The 15,460-nt window shown below is 32.5% G+C and overlaps 1 protein-coding gene across 1 annotated transcript; it reads left to right on the top strand.

The window, feature by feature from the left end:
- Positions 1-5,560: 5,560 nt before the first annotated feature.
- On the top strand, positions 5,561-7,432 carry HELRODRAFT_173967 (hypothetical protein; the record flags this gene model as incomplete). Its single annotated transcript, XM_009020533.1, has 4 exons — positions 5,561-5,765; positions 5,845-5,985; positions 6,589-6,755; positions 7,241-7,432. 4 exons carry the CDS (start codon positions 5,561-5,563, stop codon positions 7,430-7,432), a joined length of 705 nt encoding a protein of 234 aa, XP_009018781.1.
- Positions 7,433-15,460: the final 8,028 nt, after the last annotated feature.

Genomic DNA, 15,460 nt, shown 5'->3' with positions numbered 1-15,460 from the left:
GGTCATAGTACCCCCCCAAATCCGCCACTGTGTGTGTGTGTGTGTGTGTGTGTGTGTGTGTGTGTGTGTGTGTGTGTGTGTGTGTGTACAGTCTTCTATGTACAATAATTAAATTTGTCACTAAAGCAGATCACACAATCCACATCATCTATAAAAATAACCAGAACCAAAAAAAGAGTACAAAAGTTATGTTGGTTTTCTTCCATTATTATTTATATAACAAAAACGTACATTCAAATCCTAAATGACAAATTTAAGGGAGGAACCTGTTAAACATTTTAAAATTGTAAATGAATATTTTCAGAGTTCAGAAAATTAAATATAGAAATATGATATTTAATAAAAATCAGTGAAATATTTAGATAGTTTAATTAAAATATTTGAAGAAGTAACAGAAAATTTTTTTTTTCATCTTAGACATATGCGCTTTTGCAAATGGATGACGACTTATTTAAAACGGTAGAAGATAAGCCATGTCTCAAGTTGTTGCTTGTTGTCGCCGTGCACTAACCAGGTTCAAATGTCATCTGGGCAAAACTGGGCGAGCGAACAATTGCGTACAGACAAATGTTTGATCGGGATGTTACACTACCCCACAATACAAAAGTTTTATTCGCAGATAAGAAAGCAGTTTTGCACCAACGCAGTAAAAAGCAATAATTATTAAAGAAATAAATCATTAGATCAAGAAAAATTTTTAAAGATTTTAGCCAGCTTTTAGTCCACTACTGTATTTGTCAAATGTTTCGGTTATCATCGCTAGCAGTTCAAACGTTACTGCAGCTGCTGCTAACAGCACCGAAACTAAAACTTTAATTAATACACCAGCCAGGGCTGCCATTACTACTACTGCTACCTCCACCACCACTACTACAAAAACAACTACTACTATTGCTACTACTACAACTACTATTACTACTAGTAGTTCTACTACTACTACTACTACTACTACTACTACTACTACTACTACCCCTACTACTATTACTACTATAGGTACTCTTACTACTACAACTACTACTACTCCTACTACTACTACTACTACTATTACTACTACTACTAATTTTCTAACTACTGCTACAATTACTTTTACAATTTCTACTAATTCCCTGTTGTTGTTATTTTTCATATTATAGTAGTTGTTGTTTTTTTTCAATTATTGTTGTTGTTGTGGTTGTTGCTGTAGCTAACAACAAACCAGCACTGTTGCAATTGTAACATTTGGCAAAATATATTTGTTCTATAATCTAACCAAAAAAGTTCTCAAAATGAACATGGAAAAAAAATTAATTGAAAATTTATAAGGACCATGTGTTTTAGATGCAGCACTTTCAATGCATGATTTGGGATCAATTAATCAATTTATTCATTTAACTTAACTGCTTAAACAAAATAACTTATTAATACGACTATACAACCAACTAAACCTTCATGTCAAGCACAGCACAGAAGCCCAGCAACACATAATGATATAGGCTTCATAAACACGCAAAAAACAATACATAAACATCTATTTAAACAGGAACAACATACGAACGTCCATGCAAACTACAGCATACGAACACTAACTAACACATGTTAATAGCATCGATGATCGTATCATTGATTGTAGAGCGGCCCAGCAGAGCAACAGCTCGTTCGACGGTTGACAAGAAGAGATTGCTTGAAGTTTGGTTGACAAATGTTTGGCTGCTACTGCTGCTACAGTTTGGCTGGCAATCGAATGGAGAAAGCAAGTTGTCCAGTGTCATCAACAATTCCTTCAATGAAGTTTCGAATGATTATTTATAGATTATTTAAGATTATTTATATTCTTTATTTATCAATTTATAGAAATTGGAATGTTACAGAAATGTCTGTTCATATATTTTAGAAATTTCGGATCATATACTTCAGAACGTTCAATCGTTTCAAACATTGATATAAACTCAATGTTTTATTTGTCAGAACATTAGCCATTGTCATAAATGTGAAAAAACTTGATAATTTTTAAAAAGAGAAATTTTTTGAAACATCTAGCCACAACGAACTAACTATTTCAGTGAAATAATTTTTGAGCTTTTTGACTCATGGCCCATTTTAAAAAACAACTCTTCTATTTTTGAATTTTATTTTTATAAATTGGCATATTGAAAAAGAAAACACACACATTTGAAATTTAATTCATCAGGATTTTAAATATGCTTTCATCGTACATTTGTTTAAAAGATAAGGCAATCGTTCGTTTTGTGATGACCATAGGAAGATTTCCTTACTCTCAATTTCCAGCAAAATACTGGCTCGAGTAATTGTCAATCATCTGACCAAACACGTCAATGATATTGGTGTTTTTCCGGAGGGTCAACGTGGTTTTCGGGCTGGGCGTGGTTCAAGCGATATGATCTTTACTGCTAGAAAGTTACAGGAGAAACGTCGAGAGCAGCAGCATGGTCTCCATTTTGTCTTTGTCGATCTAACAAAGACATTCGACTCTGTGAATCGTTCAAATGTCTGGAACTGTCTGGTTAAGATTGGTTGTCCATCGGTTTTTGTCTCCATTGTTTGCTCTTTCCACAAAAGTATGAAAGCAAGCGAGATTGAAAATGGAGAACATTCTCCGGAATTTAAAGTTTGTAATGATACCAAGCAAGGATGCGTTACGGCTTTGTTGTTGTTCAAAATTTACTTTTCCCTGATGCTGAGGGTCGCTTCTCAAACTGTTGCAAAGGCATACCAATATGCTATCACCTGAATAGAGATGTTTTCAAAATCAGACGTTTACAAGCAAAATTAAAGAGGAAGTTAGTCATTGTTTTTGATCGTTTTTTGGCCGACAATTTAGTTTTTTGTTTGCCCTTTCACAGAATGAAGTTCAATCTTTTTTCAATCGTTTTCATGCGGCAACTAAAAGATTTAGACTCACAGTAAGTTTATAGAAAACAGAGGCCTTACATCAAAGCTTTCCAATCTCAACAGATTCACTAGCCACAGTATCAGCAGAGGGCTTGCAGTTGAATGGTGTTAGTTAAATTTTGTTATCTTAGCAGTTACATTTCAAATACAACTGCCATCAATAGTGATATCACAGCCAAGCTCGTAACGGCTGGTGCTGCATTTGGGAGATTAGGTAAACGTCTCTGGAAAGAGCATGGGGTATTTCTGGTTACCAAAATTGCAGATTACAAAGCAGTTGTACTGACTACTCTGCTATATGGTTGTGAAACATGAACGGCTTATCGACGCCACATACGAAAGCTCGATCAATTCCACATGAAATGTCTTCAAGCTATTGTTCACATCAAATGGATAGATAGAGTGTCAAATGTCATGGCAATGAAGAATTGCGTTACAATGGGTATTGAAGCATTGCTGCTCCAGGCCACGTTTTGCTGCCCAGGGCACGTTGTCTGCACTCCGGATGCAAAAATTCCAAAACAGGTCTTTGAACAGGCACGAATCGCAGCTCTGGTTGACAAAAGAAAACGACAGAAACAGGTGACACAAGATGGAAGCGGCACAGGGTTGTAGGTTTTTGAAATCTGTGATTGTCAATGTTTGTCTAGAATTGGACTTTTTGCCCAAATGAAGTCACATCAATGATTAAGTTCTTCGTGAACGAAGATGCAGTCAATTATGTATGTTTATATATTTGTGGGTGCAGATGTGTTAGTGTGTGTTATGAGTTAGAGTTTGTGTGTGTATGCGTTACTTGAATCTACTAAGCAGATGTTCAGTGGAAAGAAACCAAACTCACGCTCGGGTATGAATGAATGTGTTAAAACATGTTAAACCTACAATCGGCATTGTAGTTATGTCAGCATAAGTTCCATTTTGATTGTGAATTTGTAAAATGCTGGTTATATATTTATGTGTCATGTAACTTGGGCATTGTGGATTGCAAAATAAACATTTTAAATTGACTGAATTTAAGTTTTTAAATTTTATGCGTGTTGATGGTGCTGATGTGTTGTTAGTGGTATTGTCGGTAGTGTTGATGTGTTGTTGGTTTTTAAGTATTTTGCGATCATAATTCATCTCCCCGTACAGCGTAATAATCTTGCATCATTTAATTTTGAATGAAACCTACAGACGAAAAAATTAACCAACTTTGGACTTGGAGGCCACGTCATCCATCCTCTCCTGCGATGCACCAACCAGCAGCCTTTCCAGGTCGTTCAAGTAATTTATCGAGTCGTCCAACGTCACGTTCAACGTGTTTTCTATGGTGCTCTCAAATTTGGATGTTGTTGATGTTGTTGTTGATGTTGTCGTTGTCGTTGTTGTTAAAAGTGTTGATGTTGTTCTCGTAGAGGTTGCTGTCATTGCTTTTAATAGTGTAGTTGAAACAGGCGGTGTTGATGTTGTTGTGAAAATCGTTGTTGTTATTGTAGTAGCTGTGGTAGTTGTCGTTGCTGTTGACGTTGTTGTAGCTGTGGTTGTTGTGGTTGTTGTTGAGGTTGCTGTTGTAAATGCTGTTGAGGTAGTAGTTGTAAATGCGATGTTTTTATTTACCGTTAAAAACAGAAAAAAATTATTTTATGTTTCAATCATTGATTCCTGTTAAATTGAAAAGTTTTAATAAAATTTCAGCAATAACCATACTACTCATCTATGAATGAAATTTTTCTGAAAGTTTTCATCTAAAAATGAAAACGCACGAACTTGGAGCAGCATATGAGCAGTTGCGTTTGACGTATTGAACAACGCATTGCACCTCCCTTGCTGGCTGGATGATGGACTTGTTATCGACGGGTACCATAAGGTGGGCAAAACATGCATTCTTGGTGCAATCGTAATCAACGGCTTGGCATCTTGGACTAAGAGAACAGTAAGTTAAGCAATTTTGTTCTTTATCAATCTTTGGCACCTTTTTGCCCTTCAAAAATTGCCGTTGGAGGTACTTGCTGAAGTTGCAGTTCTCAAACTCAATCAGTGTCTCTAAATATGAAAAGATGTTGTAGATTTTAGCTATTTTATTTTTATTTATTCATTCATTTTTAAAAAGAACAAACATTTAAATTAAAATGAGAGTCCAACATAACCAGGTTTGTTTTTTTCAGTTGACCCCAGCCAATCAGTATATCCAAACAAGTAAAAATATAAAATTACATAAAGTTCTAAATTAAAATCAGTTATCATTCTTAGTGCAATGAACGGCCTGGCACCTTGGACTACGAGGACGGTGCGTTAACCCTGCGATGACGGCTGGGGTAGATTTCTACCCCAGAGCTACTTTCTAAGCATGAAAAAAGAAAACTAAGCAAAAGCTTGGGCTCTCTTTTTATGACTTTTCCTAAAATCATCTCTTCTCTTATTTTAAAACTAAAATTTGATAAAAAAAATAACGCTAGAGGGCAGTTTTGAATGCATATAGCACCTAGGACGATTGGGGTTGATTTTTACCCCAAATTAAATACACTTTTTTAAATATTTAAAACTTTATGAATGTAATGGAGAACAATTAAATTTTATGTTACTATTTTTATTCGATTGTATTATCATCAACTATAAAAAATTAATGTCAAACTTTTCAAATCTTTGGCAATAAGCAGTTCAACACTTTTTTTTCAAACAATCAGCTAAAATGGCGTATTCTGAAAGATTTACTTTAGAGCAAGCCAAACAATTGATAATTGATAATTCTAGTGACGAAGAGAGTATTAGTGAGCATGAAGAGATTACTGATTATTTGGATGTAGAATTTACTGACGAAAAAGGAAATGAACCTTTTCTCGTTGAAGACAGCGCCGACGATGATGATGAAATAAAATATACACTTCAGAGTTCAAGTAAGATAAGATTGATAAAAAATACAATTTTTCAAATGTATCAAATAACAATAATATGAATATATAATAATACTTTCAGATGTACAAAATGACAGCTCTAATTCAGATCTAGGCTCTTCCGATGAAAGCAATGATAATGAAAAAAGCAAAACATTTGTATCTAAATGTGGAAACATAGTCTGGCAAAATGAACCAGTTTACAACAAATGTGGAAGGCGTGGTATGATGAATGTAATTCACGGGAAACCCGGTCCAACAAGATTTGCTAGAAAAAATGTAGACAGTCCTATTTCTTCATTTCATCTATTTTTTAGAGATAATATAGTTGAAAACATTTTGAAATGGACGAATAAGGAAGGAGAAGAGAAACAGATGAGTAATTGGAAGGAGTTAGATAAAAAAGAATTTTTTTGCTATATTGGATTGCTTATTCTTTCTGGAGTACACAAAGCAAAAAATGAAGCTGTCAATGAACTTTGGAACAAAAAGCGGGGACGCACATTATTCAATGAAGCCATGCCAAGGGATAGATTCAAACAAATAAATAGTGCTTTGAGGTTTGATGATGCATCAAAACGAAGGCAAAAGAAAAGTGAAGACAAATTGAGTCCCATAAGAGAATTGTTTGAAATGTGGGAAAAGACATTAGAGGATGCATATATTCCTTATGAAAATGTCACTATTGATGAACAACTCCTAACTTTCAGAGGACGTTGTTCTTTCAAGCAATATATTCCAAGTAAACCTGGAAAATATGGACTAAAGTTTTGGATGATGAGTGATAGTCAAACTTACTATGTAACTCGTTTACAAATTTATATAGGTAGAAAATCAAATGATGAAAAAGAAAAGAATCAAGCTCAAAGAGTTGTGTTAGATTTGTCAGAAAACTTAAAAGGTTCAGGAAGAAATATTACGTGTGATAACTTTTTCACAAGTTTGTCTCTTATCCAGATGTTGAAAAAAGAAAAGCTTACTTTATTAGGGACAGTAAGAAAAAGTAAAAAAGAACTTCCAGTTGAATTCATTACCCCAAAAAGCAGAGATGTTTTATCTTCTATGTTTGCTTTCCATAATGATGCAACTCTAGTGTCATATTGTCCAAAAAAAGGAAAAGTTGTAACTTTGATGGGCAGTATGCATACACAATGTGACCTAGACAACACATCCAGTACAAAAAAGCCAATTATGATTTTAGATTATAATTCAACCAAAGGTGGAGTTGACACATCAGATCAAATGTTAAGGCTGTACACAACTAAAAGAATGACTAGAAGATGGCCAATGGCAGTTTTCAGTAATATGTTAGACATAAGTGCTTTAAATGCCTATATAGTATGGATTTTGTTGAATCCTGACTGGAATGTTAACAAATCACATAAAAGAAGATTATTTCTGCTGGAACTTGGAGAAGTAAATTTTTGAGACAAGTCTGATATATTTGCAATATTAAAATTATTTAATTTTTTTCACAGAGTATGATTAACTTTGGCCACAAGGATGACTTGGTAGAGACAAAGATTCCTGCTATACTCAGCAAATCCGGCAGATGTCATGCTTGTCCTAGAATAAAGGATAAGAAAACAGCACTAAAATGTTCAAAGTGCAACAAACCAACATGTAGAGATCATGTTTTTATGATATGTAGGAATTGTTCTACAAATTGAACAAATTACATTCACATTTTGTGTTAAAAAATTAAATAAATTTTTTGTAACAATAAAAACAAATTATTATATTGTTTTGTTCATTAAAATTGTTGTTATTCACCAAAGGTGTTTTATTTGCATGATAAAATTTATTTTGTGTCATCATTATTTGTTGTTATCATCAGATTTAACCTTGGGGTAGAAATCTACCCCATTCGTCTTCAGTGGATGAAAAAAATCGCCGTCATCGCAGGGTTAAGCATTATTGCTCATCAAAAATCTTTTATACGTTTCTGCCCTCCTTCACAAATTGCGTTGGAGATGCTTGCTGAAGCACCGCGGCACGACATCGCCATCACTTCAAATAGATGAACATCCTCATCAGCATCATTATTATTATTATTATTATTTTTATTATTTATATTATTATTTGACAAACATGGCTGCCACTCTTGGTGTTATGCCAAGTCAACTCAAAACAATACAACTTCAATAACGACAATTTAAACAAAATTGTTAAATATAATTTAATTTTTAGTTACTGTGACAAAAGTTGCAAAGAACGAAAAAACCTCAAGATCCATCGACGATCATGCAAATCATGTAAAAGCTTGAACAACCCATATGAGGCACCAAGACAACGAGATGATACCAACTTCAACTCGCCTTCATTTCCTGCGCAAAATCAAACTCCAACGCCGTCATCAGCAGCAACAACGAACAATACCTCTTCAAGAATTAAAACTTTCAAAAACCAAAACTCAGTGGGAGGAAGCCAACGCGTATCTCCATCTACGAAGATCATCGCCACCCAACGTGAAGAATATGGATGACTTTACTAAACACTTCCAGTCATTAATCTACAACTATTTTGCTTTAGCCTATGGTGTACAAGACGTCCAAACTCTTCTAAAAAACCAACTAAGATCAATTTAATTTAAAACAACTGAAGATATTAGGCCGCAACAACCGACCGTTGTTGCGACATCCGGCATCCACGTTACCTACTAAGACATAAACTTTGGGTAACGTGTAAAAAGGTATTATAAGCACCAAACGATGTTCAACCTTCATTTGAAATCACATGCATTAAATAAACCAAATTAATCTACAAGAAAAATGATGCTAATGACCCTGCAAACATCCGGCCAATTACGTTACAACCAATTCTCTTAAAAATTTTCTTAGCATTCTATCCAAAGATTGTCACCTTTTTGGACCTACAAAACCCGTTTATTTCTGGAGACCGAGAGAAAACCTGAACTAAAAAGCATGGTTACAGATAGCACAGAAGGTGATTAATTGACTTGAACAGTGCCTGTTGCGAGTGACAAGCATGAAAATAAGGCACGAAAATTTTTGCCTTTTTGGAATGTAAAAACTAGGAGGTACTTTTGAACAATTTCTGCCCATATTGTTACTAGATGATGTGCCAATCTCTCAAATAAATATTATCAAACAATTTATATATCTGGAGAAGAAAAATGATTTTAAGTGTAAAAATGCAGAAGAAAAACAGATCATGCGACATCTCCTACACGTGGATCAAAAAAAACAACAACAGTAACAATAAGAGGCTGACTCACTATCAGCAGTTGTGTTGTCGAAGTTCTCTCTTTGTCCTATAAAAACGGAAGCCTCAGCGTTCGATCACTAACAAATCATGCAAAACTGCTAAGAATGAAGGTGCGTGGTTGTTTAAATTTTAATCAAAATGACAAAATAAAATATCTAAGAGAAGAATCATCCAAATGTTTTATAAAAATTTCAGCAATATCAAGAATGATAATTAACAATAGGCACTCAAAATCTGTGAACTACGCCAACATGAAATTGATTTTAGTCATATATCTTTGATACAACATCAAAATATCCTGCTAAGATCGATAAAAGACCACATCAATGTTTCTGAAATTACGCGATTCAACAAGAAAAGTACCTGAGATCCTATAGAGATTCAAAAGAAAATACTTAATACAACAATTTTTAACAAACCAAAATTTGTTGATATATCAAAAATGTGGAAAATCGACAAACGATTTATACCTCTTATGTAATACAAAGCAAACGAACAAGCATGTACTGCCGAATTGCTGGTCAACAGTGGCATTGGGAAGATACTTTGAGCGGCATAACGAAATTCTCGGCCTAATCGTTTGTCAACTAAAATCATGTGCTAAGCCAGATTTAAAATATTTGCGAATCTAGATAAGGAATCAATCCGCCCAGTATCGCATTTGTTCAACTTGCACGTTCTCACATCGCCATAGTTGGCAATGGTACTATCTAGCTGACGGTTTGCCACCAGACAAACTTTACCAAAACTAAACTCTATGAAGAAGAAAAATAAAATACAATCTTTCAAATGAATTGTCGATAGATTATAAAAATTTTACTATCGTAATTAATATTATGAAGAAAAAAACATAGGCGAAGACAAAATGTCCCTATGCCCGTAACACAAAATTTTAACACTAAAACAATGTACATGAATACGTATATGTTAAGTTATATATAATTATCGTAATTAAAACTTTGGAGTTAGTGTTATTGGTTTTCAAAATCTTTTTAACTGTATGGAACTAATTTATCATAATCTTGGTGAGACCGTTTTAAAGATAGCTTAACGAATTGCGTTACTAAATTGTCGTAGGCAAAATATTATGGCAGGAACTGAACACGAACAATTTTTTGTACCACTTTTATCATCCCTGCAATCTTATATGAATGATGAGCATTGAATACTTTTAACATTAATATATAATAATGAAATTTTTTTAAATATTAAAATTCAATATAAGTAGTTTTATATTTTTATAACATTATTATTAATAATAATATCATTATTATTACTATCATTATCATTATAACTCGACAAATTTATGACTGAACACAACATCCATAATTGCTTATGGCATCTCAAACAAATTAAAAAGCTTTGAATGAAAATGAACTCACTCCAAATGAACATGACAAAACATGTTTGCAGTTAACATGGTCAGCAATTATCAACCATTCAACTATAATTAATAGCTTCATTTTTTACAACTTAAAATAACTACAACTCATAAAAATAATAAAGATGACTGAATTGATACTCAAGATATTAATTTATACATAAATGTACACACACACACCACGCAGACGCAATTTACACAACACATACACGCATACGCAACACATGCACAAGCACTTATTTACTCCACAAACAATATGTAATTGAAATGATCAAACATTAAACAAACAAAGAAACAAACGAACGAACAAGCGTAATAATTTAATTTTACAAAATCTGTTTTATTCATTTCGTTTACCTTGTTTATCTTAAAAATCTAAAGCCTAAATATTGGAACACAAAAGTTAACACTTATCATATTTCTAACAACAATTGAGGCATCAACTTTCTTACAAATATTTATTTTGAGATATGCACATTTGCAGAAGCTAACTACTTAGACAGTAATTTTTGTTTCAACGCGAGACATAGGCTTGATTTGTTTAAACATGAATATCAGATGAAATATAAAAAAAAAACCATTGAGTATGAACCAACACTAACAAAATGAACTAACCTTTCTGAAAGTTCATAAGAGAAATTTCAACCGCTAGAAAAAGGAAAACAACAAAGAGCACTCCATTCATTTCCATTTTGTGTAATTATCAATTAATTAACTAATTAATAATCAATTGATTGATTGATTAATTAATTTCAATTAGCTTGTTTCCAGAAATATTGTAATAAAAATTTAATTAAATATAAATGAAAATATACAAATAATATTTGTAATAAATAACAGAAGATTCCACATAAATAAGTATTTAAAAGTGATTAAACTTAATTATCAAATTATGAAAATGTAATGATCAAGAATATTAATTAAATAATTAACTCGTCGCACGCGTCAAAAAAATAATGATATAAGCAGTTATAAATTGCACACACATTGTTACATAAACCCATTTAATTTTATATTTATTTTGATTTTAATTATAAGTTAATGTAATTTGTTTTCTATATAAAAAGAGGTTATTTATATTTGCAGGAACTTTTAATAATCTATTAACTGATTAAATTAAATTATCTTACCAGCGTACACACATACATACCATTCAAATAAATACAAAAATAGTACAACATTTAACATTGCCTAACTATAAAACACACACACATACATGCACACACACACACACACACACACACACACACACACACACATACATACATATATACACATACATACATACACACACGCAGTTGTACATGGAGGTTATATGAAACATTTCACATTAAACACTTTTCATTTTACATCATATGAAACATTTCCCATTCATTAGATAGGAGAACACGAGATGCAGTGTATGGCATGCGATGGTGCTCATCGTCTAAATCAAACAAACGTCTCGTTCATCTTATCATGCTATTCATTGGAAGGTGTTGGTGTTCAATCACCTTTTTTAGTATTTCGAGTATTTCCATCATTGCTGATTATTATCTTATCTGCGGAGGAAACACGACGTTTCTTACTCTGCTATCGAACAAATTTAAAAACTTTCTTTATTTCCGAACAAAATAGGAATTATTTAAATCGTTTAAAAAGCGATTGAAACAGGCCGTGCAGACACTCCTTTATCCTGGCCCTCTGACGCTATGCATAGGGCGCTCATAAATGACATTATTATTATTATTATTATTATTAGTATTATTATTAGTATTATATAGAAGTGTTCCCATTATTATTATTAATCAATCCTATGTTTATATGAACGTATGTACTTGTACGTACGTTGATGTTCGTTCGTGTTCAATATCTTCAAGGATCTTTTGGGAAAATAATCATTTTGGCATAATTTAATTTTATATTAAATTAATTTATTATTACTACTATTATTTATAATGAATTAAATTTTAAAAACTTAATTGTTTATTCAAAAAGAATGTATGCGTTATTAACTCATGTAACATGAAACTATCGTCCCCGAATGAGCGTAATAAATGGATGCCTAGATCGATGGTTTAAAAATAAAATATTAAATGAGCCAACACAATTTTAACATATGCAAATTTTTTTCAAGCAACTTGCTAAGGACCGATAACAAATACATTGAACGTTTATTTTTGAAGGTAAATAATCATTAACAATCAAATCAAACTGTAATAATCATCACTAATTAATTAATAATCACAAGGTTGAATATTTATAAGGAACAGTTATATCATCAACCGCAGCAGAGCATCGTAGCATCAACCACAAAACGCCAAGACGTATTAAACTCTGGTAAAATTGCTCTTAACAAAAGTTAACAATATTTACAATGAGCATCTAGTTGGAAACGAGTTTTACAAAGAAAAACTTTTCGGGGCGGCTTTTCAGCAACAAAATTTTTAAAATCCATTCAATTAATATTTTTTTTATTCACAAATTGAAATGATCCAAGGCCAAGGGTTTTGATTTATTTCAATATAGTCTTAAACGTTATATAAACATAAACATATAGAGATAATGGATGCAAAAAACATATGCGCATATCTAAATGAAATAGAATGTTATTATAAAAAATAGAAACAAGGTATTGAAAACAACAAGTTACTAATAACAAATAACAAGTCATTTTTTTAAATATTTTATGAAAAATATGAGTAAAAATAAATAAACAAAGATAAATAAATATAAATGATATTCATGGCTGAATTATGGCATGCAAATAAAATAAGTCTTCAACTGTTTTTTTTTTAAAATGCCAATAAATTTTAGAAACATTTAAAAGCAGTTATCCATAATACAAAAAGCTAAATAACAGTGTGTTAAACGAAATTTAAAGAAAAATAGATGCAAGATATCGAGAAAACAATCACGTTACTAATAACAAATTATTTTTAAAAACACTAGGTGAATATTTAATAAAAGTTCTTGTAACTAAATTATGAAACACAAAAGATATTTTACAATTATAAAATAAAATACATTTTAAGCCGTTTCTTAAAACGTCTTGGGTTTTGAATAACATTTAAAAGCATAATCCAACATTAACCGTTAGTTAATTGAAAAACAAGAAAATAGGAACAAGATTAAAACAGAAAACCAACAGCAAGTTACAAACAATAAATAATATAGATAAATATCAGGGGATATTAAATAGAAATAATGTTTATGACTAAATTATGACATAGAAATAAAAAACGTTTCAAGCTGTTTTTAAAAACGTCACAGTTAGTTAGAGATCTTAGATGTGGTAGCATATGTCTCAGACGTTTAAGACGAAGAAAAAAAATGACGGGCACCAACATTGTTCATTTTTGAGATAGCTTTAATCCAAAACTCGTCTTTTGATCTCGTCTATAGAGAGGTGTTCTGTATTCAACCAATTTATATATTTGACCGAATGACTGAACGTTTATAAAGAACCAATGCAACATTTCTAAACGAGAGACGCAAGACATTTATAATACTCAAAAGTATCAACATGAAACCAGGTGGGTTCAACGGAAGCCTGGAGGAACAAGAGAGGATTTGTTTGTTTTGCTGAATTTAACATTGCTGCTACGTGAACTGAACTTGCAGCGAACAACTTTGCTCCAATGTTCATTCGAACAAAAATTGTACCAACACTGCCGATATTCCGATTGCACCTGAGTGATTTACATTTTTAAATTAATAAATCGTAGTAGGAATAAAATATTTTGATTCAAATAACAAATGCCTGGACCGATATATTAAGTGGAAACTCAAATGATTTAAATTTCGTGTCAAAATATGGGCAGTAATGTTTTTGGTTCTTATTTTAAGGAAGAAATGTTATCAATTTTAATGAAATGCAAAGGAAGGAATCAAATAAATTGAAGAAAAGAAATATAAAAGAAAATTTGCTTGAATGACCCTTCAAAGGTGTAGTGTATGTTATTATTATTATTATTATTATTAACGGGGTTTAAAGTGGTTCAGAAGATTATGGTCTGTGTAAGAACCACTACTAATTAGATCTCCTAATATCCTATCTGTCCGAGTTTGGCTTTGAAGCTGTTGAGTGAATTCGCAGACTGCATCATCGCTTAGCTCGTTCCAGGCGTTGACCACTCTACTGCTGAAAAATCTGCTCTTTATTTTTCCATCCGAGTTTTTGAAAATCTTAATCTGTGTCCTCGTAGTTTATCACTGTTTACTAGCCTGAAAAATCTCGAGTATGGTGTTGTTTCCCTGTTCGTGATCAATTTATATGTTTGGATTAGATCTCCTCTACATCTTCTTTTTTCCAATGATGTCAAGTCGCATTTTTTCAATCTCTCACCATATTCCATTTTTCCGATTCCTCTAATCATTCTTGTGGCTCTACGTTGTACTTTTTCTAAAACTTCCTTATCTTTTTGCATATATGGGCTCCATGCTTGAACACAGTACTCCAGATGAGGTCTGACTAGGGTTTTGTACAGTTTCAGTTTGATATGCTTCTCTCTGCTGACCATTGTTCTTCTTATAAATCCCAAGATCGTATTGGCTCTGGCCGCTGCAGCTGTACATTGTCTTGACGGTTTTGTGCTTTGATGAACAATGATTCCTAGATCCTTTTCTTCCTCTGTCGATCGTAGTTCTCTTTCACCAATTTTATATTCATATCTAGCGTTCTTCCTTCCTAAGTGCATGACTGCACATTTGTCAACGTTGAAAAGCATTTGCCAGTCCTTGGACCATTAGTACAGTCTTGCTAGGTTTTTTTTTTCTGCATCTTCATCGTTGTTGACTTTCACACATAATTTGGTATCATCTGCAAACTTTGAAATCTTAGAGACTATGTCTTCGTCGATGTCGTTAATGTATATCACAAATAATAGCGGTCCCAATACCGATCCCTGAGGCACGCCACTTGTTACGTTTATCCACTTCGAGTTTATTCCTTTTATCCGCATCTGTTGTCTCCTATCTTTTAGCCAATTTTTTATCCATTGTAGTAGATTTCCTTCTACCCCACATGCCTGTAACTTTTTGGATAACCTTTTATGTGGCACTTTATCGAATGCTTTTGCAAAATCTAAATATATTACGTCTACCGAGT

The sequence above is a fragment of the Helobdella robusta genome, assembly GCF_000326865.2.
Source record: "Helobdella robusta unplaced genomic scaffold HELROscaffold_28, whole genome shotgun sequence".
NCBI lineage: Eukaryota > Metazoa > Annelida > Clitellata > Rhynchobdellida > Glossiphoniidae > Helobdella > Helobdella robusta.
This window is presented reverse-complemented; position numbering and strand designations above follow the sequence as displayed.